We start from the raw sequence: 14734 nt of genomic DNA on the forward strand, positions 1-14734 counted from the left end.
TTATTTAAGATCACATGCGTAAATCCTTTACTCAAAATATGTATTTAAAATTGGAATTATAAGGCTGACTATAATTCTATTAGGCCAAATACTCTCAAATATTATACACATTGCACTTTAAATGCTAAATATGCACGGATTCCTATGTCATAAGAACTTTAATGATCCGTATTCAATTCACTCATTCACCAGTTATTTTCTGAACACCTGTCATGTGTTCCTAATTATTCTGACCACTGAGGATAAACAGCGAACCAAAAAAAATAAAAATAAAAATTCTTGCCCTTATGGTTTATATGACAGTGAAGTTGGGGGTCTATTTCCTGAGTATGTAAAGATGCTCACTCCCTAAGAAAACACCATGTCTGGGACTTCCAATGGCCATCCAGTTAAGACTGTATGCTTCCATTTCAAGGGGTGCAGTTTCGATCCCTGGTCAGGGAACTAAGATCCCACGTGTCTCGAGGCATGGCCAAGAAAACAAAAGAGAAACACACTGTGTCATCCCATAGGCTTGGGTTATCTTCCCAAGATACCTTTTTTGTCTTTTGCCTTCTCAGCTTGCTGCAGCTCCTAAGTGATGATGGCCAGGCTGTGACAGGGTCTTTGTGGCTCTAATGGATGTGCTGAACCCTAGCAACTGTCTGTAATAGGGACTTCATTAATTAAAGGATGATGTGGGATCTTTGTGTTGTATGCCTGGAACTAGTGAAATCGTGTATGTCGATTACACCTCAATAAAAATAAATGTTAAAAAGAATGAAGTGTCCCATAGTGCACTTAGATTTGAGTCACATGTTTAGTTTTTCAAGTCTGATTCCATCTGTAATTTTTACAGAGGTAGCTAGCTACACCATTTGATTAGATTTTGTGTTTCTTCAGCTCTATCTATCAATGTGTTTTAGTTTAATACTACATACCTTGGAGCACATGTACCTCCCATTTCTTGGAATTATATTGAATTCTGGGTATCACTTGGCTTTTGCTGATTATTTTGTTATAGCTTCCAAAATTATTCTGCTATCAGGAAGCAGGAACCATTTTTGGTTTTTAGTATTTGTTTTTGGGGTTTCTTGTTGGGTAGACCATTTAGAGATCCTGTCTTCCAGGCACTGGTCTCTTTGGGAAGGTTCACTTGGCATTTGAGCCTTGTTTTAAGTAAAAGTTGCTCAGTCATGTCTGACTCTTTGTGATCCCATGAACTGTAGCCCCCCAGGCTCCTCTGTTCATGGGATTCTCCAAGCAAGAATGGAATTCCAGTACTGGAATGGGTTGCCATGCCCTTCTCCAGGGGATCTTCCCGACCCAGGGATCAAACTTGGGTCTCCTACATTGTAGGCAGATTCTTTTACTGTCTGAGCCACCAGGGAAGCCCCTCGAACCCTTTTTTATTTTAAAAAGAGAGCTTAAAACAGTTTTTTTCAAGGGAACTCAATCCAGCACAGTTCTCCTCTACTCCTCTGCCCCCATCAATGATTTTACAAAGTGAAATCAAGAGAATCTTGGTTTTACGAAGTGAACTCATGGGTGGGAGAAGGCAGTGGTAGTAGTCTGGATGTGGCAGTCTCCTCCACTTGCTTTTTTTTTTAGAAGTTTTTTTTTTTTTTTTGATGTGAACCACCTTTGAAGTCTTTATTGGATCTGTTACAATATTGCTTCTATTTTATATTTCAGGGTTTTTTTGGCTGCAAGGTGTGTGATTCTGGCATTTGCAATGATCTGTGTCTTCTTTTTAAATTTTTAATCACCCTCTTGATTGGAGATTTTGTGATGCAGGAACCATGATTTAAAATAAAGCAAAATATGAGAACCAATGTTATAGTACAGAGAACTCTACTCAGTGGACTGTGATGACCTAAAAGGGAAGGAAATCCAAGGAAGAGGGGATATATGTACATACATAGCTGATTCACTTTGCTGTGCAGCAGAAAATGACACAACATTGTAAAGCAACTATACTCCGGTACAAAAAAAAGCGAAACAAAACTTTGTAAGCCACTTATCTAAGTCTACTAGAGGCTGCTGTCTTCAAGGCTTTGTTCACCTAGCCAAAGGCCCTAAGAGGAGATAGCTGTGAACTTGGGTGTGCTTGCAGGTACCAGCCCCAACTTGGAAGTTCTTCTAGTGTTTTTGGTTGTTCAGGGAAATGTCATACCTGCTTGAGTTTTCTTTAACCAAGCTAATTCCCACCCCCCCCACCCCCACCCCCCACCCCCCCCCCCGCCAATTTCCTGTCCTTTGCATCTTTGGTGTGAGCAGAATGCCGCACGCACTGTTAGAACAAAAATAAATGTTAAATGTACTTGTGAGAACTCCGTGACGTCTCGTTCCTAAAGAGGGTTCCTGGCACACCAACGCTGAGGGAAGTTAAAGGATTTGCTCAGAGACACAGAAGAGGAGGAACCCGGACTCACATAGGTATTTCTGCTGTGTCATGAGGGTTTTTTCCCCCCACCCAGGATGGAAAAAACAGCTGCATTTCAGCTTTTTGAGCATTGGTTCTGTTTAGAGATGGGGTATTTTTCATTTCCAAGTTAGCTTAACATTTAAAAAACTGCACAGTTTTGCCTTTTCAAATAATGTTCACCAGAATCAGGGTTGTTGAGTTAAAGGTAAAGTGAATTTGTGGTTTTGATACGGATTTTCCAGATTGCCTCTCAGAATTCACGTTCCCACCAACCATCAGTGAAGGAAGGAGGCTTTGCACCTGTCAGTCACAGTGTGAACCGATTGTCAAACAGATTTTGCCAGTCTGATGTGTGACAAATTCTGTAAGAGTGCAGTTGTGCTTTTTTTAGCAGTGAAGTTTAGCATCTGTTTGTACATTTAAGGGTCACTTGTATTTGTGTGTGTGTGATATATGTATTCCTGCTTATTTTTTTGAGGGCGATTGTTTTTTTTTTCAGTTATTTTGTGGGCGTGTTTGTGTGTGTTAAGTTGCTCCAGTCATGTCCGACTCTTTGCAACCCTATGGACTGTAGCCCGCCAGGCTCCTCTCTCCATGGGATTCTCCAGGCAAGAACACTGGAGTGGGTTGCCATGCCCTCCTCCAGGGGATCTTCCCAACCCAGGGATCGAATGTCTCCTGCAATGGCAGGCAGGTTCTTTACCAGTAGTGTCACCTGGGAAGTTATTAGCTCTTTATGTATTTGATCAGTAAGATACTTGTCTTTTGCCTGTGTGGCAAACATTTTTCCAGATTTGTTGTCTGTTTGTCTCTTGACTTTGTCTGATGGTGGTGGTGTGTGCATATGAGGTTTATTTCACATGAAGATGTTCTTTGTATGTATTCATGACTTGTCACCATGCAGAAAGCTCTGCTGCCAGAGGCCATCAGGGTGCTTGCTGATGTCCATTTTTAGTGAACTGCTTCTCATATTAAGCCTTCTCATCTTGCTCTGATTTCCTTGTATTTTTTACACTAATTGCTATGACCTTGCAGTTCATCACTTATATACTCCCTAGTGAAATTGCTTCTTTTCACATTTTGTTTTTGTCTGTTCACTTAAGACTGTTGACTCATGGACAGCAAGGGCCTTGGCGCCTCCCACGTCAGTATCCCTAACCAGGCCCAGCACTGGGCTGGACAATGACCATCGATTCAAGAAGCACCTATGACAGACTTAGTGGCCCAGGCCCTAGCAAGCCAGGGAGGAGCTGGGGGTGTCTTTCGTTCTACCCAGGGGCCCACTCTGTAGCAGACCCAAGGCTATGCCTCTGATGGGACCTGGCCACATAGCCAGCTTCAGATCCAGTGATAGCCAACAGGGTCCTGCCAGCTTGGCCTTTCCCAAGCTCTTGATGCCTCCCAAGACCTCCAGGGACTGTCCTGGGAGGGTCAGGAACGGACTCACCTGTACCCTGTCTCACTAGCTGCCCCTTTCCAAGCTTGGAGGCCTGAAGGCAGCTGACTGAAGGAAGAGGAATTGAAACCAGTCAGGGGTTCAAGAAGCCATGGGTTTTAATGTGGGTGAGAGGGGTTTTAATGAGGGTCTGGGGGCAGGGTGCTCAGCGCCCTCGCCTTCCTGCCTGGGCTGGGGTTGGTGTGGGGAGGGGAGGGCCTCCCTGTACCCCTCTTCTTGGGGTCAGAGAGCGGAGTGGAGGGCAGGGGTGCCTGACCTTTGCCTCTCCTTGTGGGGAGGGAGAAAGGAGACGCCTAGGGTAGATCTCAGTGTCTCAGTACCGTGGCCTCCATCTGTGGATCTGGGACAACAGGCCGCTGGTGTGTGTAGATATAGAGGGTGGGGGGGCCCGGCTGGAGGCGGGAAGGCACAGAGGGGTGGAGAGCCTGGAAACCAGGGCCGATTCCTCCGATAGAAACCGGCAGGACGGGCCAACCCTCCCTGTCCACCCCCCAACCTCCGTCCTTGTCCCAGGGGGTCCCCAGCCTCCTCCTCTACTTCTTCCGCCCAATCTGGGCCATGAGGTGGGCGTTGGCGGCGGCCTTGGCTCGCAGGTTCTTGGCCTTGGCGATGTTGAAGAGGATGTTCATAATGTTAGTGGGGACGTCCAGGGACAGAGTGACCTTGGTGCGCCGGTCACTCTTGGCCTTGTCCTGGGACGGCCGCCCCTGGAACTGTGCCTGGGATGGGTACTTGTACCGGGTGCTGCCGGCCCCGCCGCCACCGCCGCTGCCCACAGAGCCAGGGAAGGTCCTTTTCTCTGTGTCCTCCTCCTCCTGCCCCTCCTGGTCCTCCGGGTCTCCGCGGGGCAGGGCAGGTACGGTCCGCTTGATCAGCAGCGACGTGTCCTTCCGCTGGCTCTTCTCGGCCTCACGTAGAGCTGTGTGGAGGCAGCTGGGGCTGGACCCGGCTTTGGGGGACCTCTGGGAGAGGCCCACCTGGGGGGCCCCGAGGAGCAGTAGCAAGACCAGCAGGAAGGGGGCCGGCACGAGCATCTCTCCCTGCAGCGGAAAAGACCGATATGTGTGAGAGGGTCTTAGGGTTCAGGGGGAGAAGGGGCAGATCTACCAGGCTTTGTGCAAGTTCAGCTTTGCCGGGTTTTGAAAGCGTGTTCTCTGGACTTGCAGGCCGTGTATCATGGACATTTGTTAGCAATGCAGAGATTCTCGGGTCTTGCTCCAGAGCTAGTCAGTCAAGAGCTCTGGGGCCAGCAATCTGCGTGTTAACAAGCCTGATGATGACAGACTGTTGCCAGATGTAGGAATGGTCCAGATGTAGGAACTAGCTACCTAGCATGTGGAAAGAAGCACAGGCTCTGGAGTTAGACAGAGGTAGGTTCAAATTCCAACTGGGTCCTTGTTTGCTTGAGGGTGGCAGGCAGATTACTTAACCTCTGAGAACGTCAATTTCCTCATCTGATAATAATAATGATAATAATAATAATGGGGGATAATAGGTACTAACTCATAAAGGTTAAATTAAAGTGGAAAAGCTCCCTGTCTAACCAAATACTTAACGAAGCGTGTTGGTTACTGACTGTTTACATGTAATAATCCCCATGTGCTATTAGGATAAGATTCAGTACACAGGCAACCATCTCAGAAGTGATCTATCTGTATCTGTGTATCTGTAAATGTACTATACATTATATAACTAATGAATATAATTCATACGAATATAAATATAGATGTATAGTATGCCAGGGAACTTCATCCTGCAGACCATTATCTTTGTTGTGTTGCTTTTCTGGCTTTTCTTTTTTCGTCTGTTTGCTCCACTCTTACCCAGGTAGGCTCATCGTGCCTTGAACTCTAAGTCAGCAGTTCTCACGCTTCAGAGTGTTCAGAATCACGTGAATGAACTGTTCAAACACCAGCTGCTGGGCCCCATCTCCAGCATTTCTGAATCAGTAGATTTGGGGCAAGGCCTGAGAATCTGCATCCCTAACACATCCCTAGAGGATGCTGATGCTGTGGGTTCATGGACCACGCTTTGTGAACCACTTTCTCAGCGTTCCTATCCATCTCCGAGGTCCTTAGAACTGTGTGCCCGATTCCCGGAGAACATTTTACAGGGCTCTTTAGACTGTGGAAGAATGGACTTATCCTTTCTTTTGATATTGTGCTCAATACCCAGACTTCTGGTTTCCTCATTCATTGAGGCTGTCCTTAGTTGTTTTGCATAAACATCCATGAATTGTGGCTTTAGCTGCCTTATGCCTTGAAGGCATTTTAAAGCTTGGGAGCACTCTCAAAGGGCCTGATAAGCCTGAAAAGATTAAAAAAACCAAAAACCAATACACAGAGAAAGGGTTAATAACGGGGTGGGGGTCGGGGTGGGAGGGGATCTGTCTCTTTCTGTCGCTATCTCTCTCTCCCTTGGTCCCCTGCTCTTTTCAGGGGTCAGGCTCGGCCCTACCTCCCACTAACTGGCTCAGTGACTAAATGCCCCTGGTCCCTGTGTTCCCATCTGTGAGATTAGGGGATTGAGCTCCAGGCTCTCCTCTCTCTCTCCTTTTCTCCCTCTCTCTCCAGTTTAGCTTTGTTTAGCATTTGCATAAAACCATGGGAGATTGTGGGGCTTTCCAGGTGGCACTAGTGGTAAAGAATCTGCCTGCCAATACAGGAGAAACAGGTTCAATCCCTAGGAGGGGGAAGATCTCCTGGAGAAGGACATGGCAACCCACTCCAGTATTCATGCCTGGAGAATCCCATGGACAGAGGAGCCTGGCGGGCTATAGTCCATAGGGTTGCAAAGGATTGGACATGACTGAAGCGACTTAGCACTCACCCCTGCATGGGAGGATGTTTGTAGATTATGTGCAAATAATACATTATTTTATATAAGGGACTTGAGCATCTGGGAATCTGTGACGGTCCTGGAGCCAATCCCAGGAACAGAGGACTGTCAAAGAAAAGAAACGTCCTTTCCTCCTTACTCAGGTCTGATTCCTAAGCAAGTTTCTCCTCTTACATTCTTTGGATTCCTTTGCCTTTACCATAGTGCAAGAGTACAAAGGTTTAAGATTTCCCTGCTACCTGCTCTGAAAACACGTGGCCCCCATCTAGTTAGGTTTACAGGGAAAAGTTCTTCATCTTCATTTTTCTCATTTGGGTACCTGACACTCAGCCATTCTTTGGGGGTTATTAGGGCAGTGCTTCTCTGGAGACGGACACTTGCTTCTAAGAGCTGTGACAGTCACGTCGTGCCCAGAATGACAGGCAGCGAGGGACTCAGCTGGTCTGAAATTCAGAGCACCTGTGAGAGACAGCTCCCTGAAGGAAAAAAGTGAAGCTAGAGGCAAATGCAGGACACCATGGGCTTTGCCCAGAGGCAGCCCCATTTTCCAGCATCTAGGAAGGCAGAGAGAGTTCGCAGTCTGCAATCACGGGTAAGAAGTTGAATTAAAAAAACACTTTATAAAACAGTCACTGCTGAACCCAGGGACCCTTTAAGCATTTTGAAAGATATTATAGTAATGAGCTGCAGACTCATGGAAGCATTTATGTGTAACACACACACTTCTTAGCAATTCACACTTGAGCGAGCAGAGGGGGTTCATTCATGAAAGGCCTTTCCCCCCAAGAGGGAGAAAAGCCAGGAGAAAGTTGACAAGATCTAGATAACACTTGTTACTGGAAGCTTTTGTGTTGCTTTTCTGACTCCATTCATCCTCAGAAGTGGGAATGCTGGCTAGATTGCTGTGTTACAGGAGAACCCTGCAGACAGGATTTCTCAGAACACTTGGACATCAAATGGAGACATCAAAATCCATCTTTATGGCCTCTCCCCTTCAAGGGGGGGCACCTAATTGTTACAGACATCTGTTCCCTTCCTCCAGTGTCCCTGGTGGCCAGGGGGAAAGGACTCCAGGCTGTGAGGGCAGAGGACCTGGGCTGCGAACCTCCCTCACCCTCAAATGCCTTCCATCAGTCACTTAACCTCTCAGTCACCGCATCTTAAAAAGCAGGCGTTACCTGCCTCACAGGTGTATGAAGAGAACGAAAGGAGATGCCTTAGCAACCAGGAAATGCAAGCATTTTCCCGATCGGTCAGGCAGCGGGGACTGGTACCCCGGTTTCCACCCCCATCTTCCCCATCCACCCCATCTGGAAACACGATTTTCATGTTCACAACTGGACTCTGTTCAGAAAAACACGTTTGTGAGAACCCATCCTGCTTCCGGTCTATTACCTTTTGCAAAGCAGGCCTCTCTACTAATGGGGGGAGGATGCTCTTGCCCCCCCTGAGAAACTTCCCCTTGGTCCCTTTGGGGCTGCCTTCTCCCCATTTAAAACACAGACATTGACGGTTCAGCACAGTGCCCCCAGGGGTGCTTGCAACTCTTATCGCTCACCCCATCCAGTCCCCAGCACCTCCTGCATAATTAAGGGCAAATCAAGTGATCCTTCATAGGGAAGTCCCCAACCAGAGCCTTACCTGTGAGCAGACTTCACTCTGGAGTGCAAATGCTCAGTGAGGCGGGCGGGCAGCTTCAGAACCGAGAGGTCTGCCCCAGGAACATCCCCCCCGAACTTCTGTCTTCTCTGGGGTCGCCGGCTCCTTTTCTTGAATTGTTTGTAAGTGGGCCGTGATCTTTCCTCTCTATGGAAACCACTCCACTCCCTCGTGTGTGTGCATATACATAAAAGTGACAGATCACGGGGTGGATCATAAATCCAGACGCGGTGTCTACCCTGGGATGTGATCCCGTTTAAAATACAACCCAAGCAGCTGTGCACGTCACGGAGATGACAAGCTGTCAGCATCTCTGACCGCTCCTACCCACCTTCTCTCCCAGACCTCCCATCACCGCCCCCACCCCCCACTGCCCTTCCTGCCCTAGCAACTGGCTTCATTGATAAAAAGGAAAAAACACACTCTGTTAAACTGAGAAGCAGCTTCTTTGAAGAGTTTTATTACTCATCTTCGTTCTTACTAATTTCAGTCTCTCTACCCTTCTTCCTGGAGCCAACACCTGCTTGAAAGTAGAGAAGAAAGTTTGTCTGCTGTCCTGTGATTAGTTTTTTTTTTTTTTTTTTTAATTTCTTTGGCATTACCAACTCAATGGACAAGTGTTTGAGCAAACTCCTGGAGGTTATGAAGGACAGGGAAGCCTGGCGTGCTGCAGTCCATGGGGTCAAAAAAGAGTCAGACACGACTTAGCTACTGAGCAATGGAAACACTTATTTATTATTATTTTGGCTGTTCTGGGTCTTCATTGCAGTGTGCAGGTTTCTCCAGTTGCGGTACATGGGCTCGGTAGCTGCAGTGTGTGGGCTTAGGCACAGTTTGCATTTTCACCAAGACCTTTATTGAACAGCCTAGCTACATTCCAAATGAACTTTTTGGCCAGCTCAATGCAAATAACCCCTTTAATAATTTGACTATAAACCCTTTCAAATCAAATAACACTTTTTGTCTTACAGTCTGCTTTGTCTGATACTGAAACAGCTATTCCAGTTTTCCTTTGGTTGACATTTGCTTGGTGCATTTTTTCCAGTTTTTTTGTGTCAAAGTTCTTTTGTGAAGGGTATATACTGAAATTAAAAAATCTAATCAACCATCTCTGTATTAACAAGGCCTTAATACAGGCCTTTGTATTAGTTTGTACTAATAGTGATCACTGACGTGACACATTTGTATGAATAATGATTACTGATGTTTTCGGATTATTTTCTGCTGTTTCACATGTAAAACATTTCCTATTTGGTCTGCTTTCCCCCTCTGTTTCTGTTTATTTCTCTTTTTCCTTGTCTGTGTTCTTCTAGATTGATTAAATTTTCATTTCATTTTCCCCGCTATTAGTTTGTATCTAAGCATTTAAAACTACAATTGGGGCTTCCCTGGTGGCTCAGTGGTAAAGAACCATCTTGCCAATGCAGGAGCTGTAAGAGACTCTGGTTTGATTCCTGGGTTGGGAATATCCCCTGGAGGAGGAAATGGCAGCCCTCTCCAGTATTCTTGCCTGGAGAATCCCAAGGACAGAGGAGTCTGGTGGGCTACAGTCCATGGGGTCACACAGTGTCGGACACCACTGAGCAAATGAGCATGCAAAAACTACAGTTCTTGCTCTGAGCACTGATTCACTACACCTCACACATGAACAGAGCCCCCTGTAACCTGGTGAAATTTCTCTGGTCTGTGAAGTAAGGGGAGACCCTTGCCTTGACTCTTGTTTTTCCCAACAGGCAGGACTGATTTAGTTATTAGTAACTGTACTTCTATAATAACAGCACACCCATGATCCTGCATTAACATCCAGTCCTTTCTGATATGGGTTCTCTAGCGCTGTCTCCTATCCACCTATCAGGAATCAATCTCATTGGACTTTGCATCCCCCTTGAAACCAGCAGCGGTGGAAACAGGTGGGGACAGTTCCAGCCTGTCTCTGTGTCCAGGTGCCATGGTGAATTACAGACGTTTTATGACCCTCTCTGATGGACTTTTAGTGGCTGATTGATTCCTGGAGCAAAGCTCCTGGGAGCCACAGGCTAGAGGCAGCTGCCTCCCTCGGGGCCTCGTGAAACAGCATCAGAGCTTTCTGTCTGGGACTTACTTCCTTGATGGTCCAGTGGTTAAGACTCCATGCTGCCCTTGCAGGGGGTGTGGGTTTGATCCCTGGTCAGTGAACTAAGATCCCTCATGTTGCATGGCCAAATAAATAAATAGTAAAGTAATAACCTTAAAAAAAAAAAAAGCTTTCTGTCTCCTTCCAGGGGAAGGGGAGGACGTTGGCTTCTTGGGCAAACTTGCAAACTGCCCCATAGCCACTTTTCCACATGTGGACACAGTCACAGTGCCCTGTTTACCTGACCTGTAGACAAGGGGATCAACACCAACAGATACACTTAGGGGACATGTTTTCTCTATTGACAAGGGAATTGGAAACTCTTCCAAACATCTTACAAAGCAGTGGACTGGGCAGCATGCTCCCAGATGGGGCCAGGATGGCGAGCTCACTTGTGGTTCTGCTCATGGGAAAAGTAAGTAGTAATGGTAACCAAGCAGCCCACATTCTTCCAAGGCTAATACACGCACTCTGCCACCCCCACCCCTGAACATGTTTCAGAATCTCTTATCTATATGTTGTTCAGTTGCTCGGTCATGTCCCACTCTTTGCAGCCCTGTGGACTGTAGCCCACCAGGCTTCTCTGTCCATGGACTTTTCCAGGCAGGAATACTGGAGTGAGTTGCCATGGCCTCCTCCAGGAGCTTTTCCTGACCCAGGGATTGAACCCACATCTCTTACATCTCCTGCATTGCTGGCAGATACTTTACTGCTGAGCCATCGAGGGGAAGCCCAACACATAGCACACTATGTTATTATTCAGTTCAGTTCAGTCATGTCTGACTCTTTGCGACCCCATGGACTGCAGCACACCAGGCTTCCCTGTCCATCACCAGCTCCTGAAGCTTGCTCAAACTCATGTCCATCGAGTTGGTCATGCTCTGTCATCCCCTTCTCCTCCTGCCTTCAATCTTTCTTGCATTGGGGTCTTTTCTAATGAGTCAACTCTTCGCATCATGTGGCCAAAGTATGCCTGCCAGCTAATCAGGGACTATGCTTAATCAGTTCACCAATCAATCAATCAATCAGAAATAAACCACCATGTTCCTATCTACTGTGAATTTTAATCTGTTTCCCTTGGCAAGTCTAGGCTTTGAGACTGGCTGTGGTCTTCTCCTGACTGTGTCCGTTTGTCTGTAAGCAGCTTGAGACTGAAGTCTATGCCAGGAAAAGCACCATGAACACAGCATCTGCTGTTTAGCAGAGACTCAACAAGTGAGGTTGATTCTCCTTATTCAGTAGCTCCGTGTATGTGCATATACAATTGCAACCCATCACATATATCCAAACAGATAATATATATTAAAAAAAATTTATTTAGCTGCATTGAGTCTTAGCTGTGGCATGTGGGATCTAGTTCCCTGACCAGGGATAGAACCTGGGCCCCCTGCATTGGGAGCGTGGAGTCTTAGCCACTGGACCAGCAGGGAAGTCCCAACAGACATTCTTTAGTATTTTAAATGCTTTTGTTTGCATGAACTCTTCCAGAATCACAGAATGTTTGGCCTAAAAGAGAGTTCATGCTCTAGTTCAGTCTCTTAGCTGGGGTCACACACAGGTGAACCTCAGAACTCAGGCCCCCGACATGAACATTCTCAAGGATGATCTCTTTTGCAAAGCTGGATAAGCCTGCATTTCCAACTACAAGGAGAGAACAGAACTTGGCCTTGAGAGTGAGGGATTGTTGTAGACACGGAGCCCATAATTGAAGATAATAGTATTGAAATGAAATTAAAAAGAGATTATTAGAGGTTTATTCAAAAAGACAAGTTACGGGGACTCAAATTGCATTGAGATTCCATTTCATCTCTAATAATCAAGGGAGGGTGAAGGATATGTGTGCAGGTCTCCACAGAATGAGGCTGGGTTAGAAGACAGTGATGTCATCACTATAGTTGGCTTTTGAGAGTATAAAATCCTACAGTTTCCATTGTAGAGGCAGAAGGAACAATTCAAATTTCAGGGAGTACACTTGTTTGTATACAGGTGTACAAGACAGAAATAGTAGGGGGAGAGTAAAAAACAGACAGTTCTGAATTTTGGCCAGTAATTGTCATGAGGTTAGGGAGGAGAGCTGCTACAAACAGGAAAAGCAGGTTCATCCCATGGTGCTGGATCACTGGCCACATGGGCAGAGACCTCCACCACTGACTCCACCTCCAGCCTTTCTTGTTTTGCTCTATAAGCCAGAAAAGAAACACCACTTTGCCAAGTCTGCCTCCACCCAATTATGCCCTGGCTTCCTTAACTCCAAGAAAAGAGAGGGAACATGAGTAGGATGAAAGACTGATGTGTTGGTAAAGCTTTCCCTCTTTATTCTACTACTGTAGAAACATTTAATAAATTCAATCATAGCTCCATGGGATGAATTAGGAGATTGGGATTGACATATATTCACTATTGATACTGTGTATAAAACAGATAACCAATGAGAACCTGCTGTATAGCACAGGGAACTTTCCTCAATGCCCTGTGGTGACCTAAATGGGAAGGAAATCCAAAAAAGAGGGGTATATGTATACATATAGCTGATTCACTTTGCTGTACAGCAGAAACTAAAAGCTCTAATACTTTGGCCCCCTGGTGTGAAGAGTCAACTCATTGGAAAAGATCTTGATTCTGGGAAAGATTGAAGGCAAAAGGAGTAGGGGGTGGAAGAGGATGAGATGGTTGGGATAGCATCATCGACATGAATTTGAGCAAACTCCGGGAGGTAGTGGAGGACAGAGGAGCCTGGTGAGCAGCAGTCCATAGGTCACCAAGAGTTGAACACGACTTAGTGACTGAACAACAACAACAGCAGCATCAGAATCTAAGACAGCATTGTAAATCAACTATACTTCAATCAAAAAGCCATCCCTCCAAGTCAGGTTTATTGTAGACCTACTAAGGACAAGAAACACAAGTGGTTAATATTTAATACTAAGGACTATAGTAAGTACTAAGAACTATAGAAGCCAGCTGCTTAAACTGTGGTCCATGGACCTTCAACCTCAGCATCCCTGGGAGCTTTTAGAGATGCAGAATCTCAGTTCTCACCTCAGCCATAATGAATCAAACTTCCTTTTAATAAGAGCCTCAGGTGAGAAGAACAGCCTTTGGAAGCGCTAACCAAAGGCTGTATCACAGGAGTATTTTTGTAGACAAGTTTGAAGAATCAGGTAGTTAAATGGGAAGAGAGCCTCACAAGAAGATTGGAAATGATAAGCTTTTAATTTGTTTTTAAAATAATTCTATTTATTTTTGGCTGTGTTGGGACTTTGTTGCCGCTTAGGCTCTTCCTCTAGTTGCGGCGAGTGGGGGCTCCTCTGTAGTTGTGGGGTGTGGGCTTCGCGTTGCGGTGCATCTCAGGGCACGAGCTCCAGGGGCAGGAGCTCAGCTGTTGTGGTTGTGGGGTCAGTAGTTGCACCTCCTGGGCTCTAGGGCACACAGCAGTTGTGGTGCATGGGCATAGCGGCTCCTAGGGGGCTATGTGGGATCTTCCTGGACCAGAAATCAAACCTGGGTTTCCTGCACTGGCAGGCAGATTCTTTACCACTGAGCCACTGGGGAAGCCCAGACATGATCAGCTTTTTAATCCTCTGTGGAACACAGCTTGACTTTGCTGCTGTTGCTGCTAAGTCGCTTCAGTCGTGTCCGACTCTGTGCGACCCCATAGACGGCACCCCACCAGGCTTCCCCATCCCTGGGATTCTCCAGGCAAGAATACTGGAGTGGGGTGCCATTGCCTTCTCCCAGCTTGACTTTACTCCCCAGTGAAAGCCCAGTGTCACTTTGGTCCCATGGCCTGTAACTTTGGGAAGTTACAGGTCCCAGGGCTTATAACTTTGGAAAGTTACAGGTCCCAGGGCCTGTAACTTTGGGAAGGACATCTTTTTACCATGGTGAGGGGCCAAAAGTGGATGAAATTAAAAGTATTGTTCAGTAAGACAGGCCCAGAAATTGCTTGTTGGGCCTTGGAGGCGGTGTGGACTGCAGGTCCCACGTCATCAGACCAAGGCATGAGAAACTGAACTGGTAATCTGAGAAAACATGGGTGCATGAATTTGTAGCCATAGCGTAGGTGTTATTTTATATTCTACCCTTTCTTCCTCTCTCCCTGCCTTTGTGAACATTTAAAAATCTGCATTTCTCTCTGTTCATCCCAGACTTGCTTTCCACCTACCCTCTGTCCTGGGGCTGATGACATCTGTTCCTTCATGTCACACTCTGGACGGTGGACAGCTCTCAGGATTGCTCATGTTCCCATGTGGGAAGGGAT

General features: G+C 46.4%; 1 protein-coding gene across 1 annotated transcript; it reads right to left on the reverse strand.

The window, feature by feature from the left end:
* Positions 1–4061: 4061 nt before the first annotated feature.
* On the reverse strand, positions 4062–4965 carry UCN3 (urocortin 3). The gene has a single exon (XM_070800651.1). The coding sequence runs from the start codon at positions 4895–4897 to the stop codon at positions 4397–4399; it is 501 nt and encodes a 166-aa protein (XP_070656752.1). The 5' UTR covers positions 4898–4965; the 3' UTR covers positions 4062–4396.
* Positions 4966–14734: the final 9769 nt, after the last annotated feature.

This window comes from Bos indicus, chromosome 13 (genome assembly GCF_029378745.1).
Source record: "Bos indicus isolate NIAB-ARS_2022 breed Sahiwal x Tharparkar chromosome 13, NIAB-ARS_B.indTharparkar_mat_pri_1.0, whole genome shotgun sequence".
Lineage (NCBI taxonomy): Eukaryota > Metazoa > Chordata > Mammalia > Artiodactyla > Bovidae > Bos > Bos indicus.

Excerpts from the sequence above, each read along its gene's own strand:
- UCN3 (XM_070800651.1), bottom strand. The coding sequence starts at position 4,897 with ATGCTCGTGCCGGCCCCCTTCCTGCTGGTCTTGCTACTGCTCCTCGGG.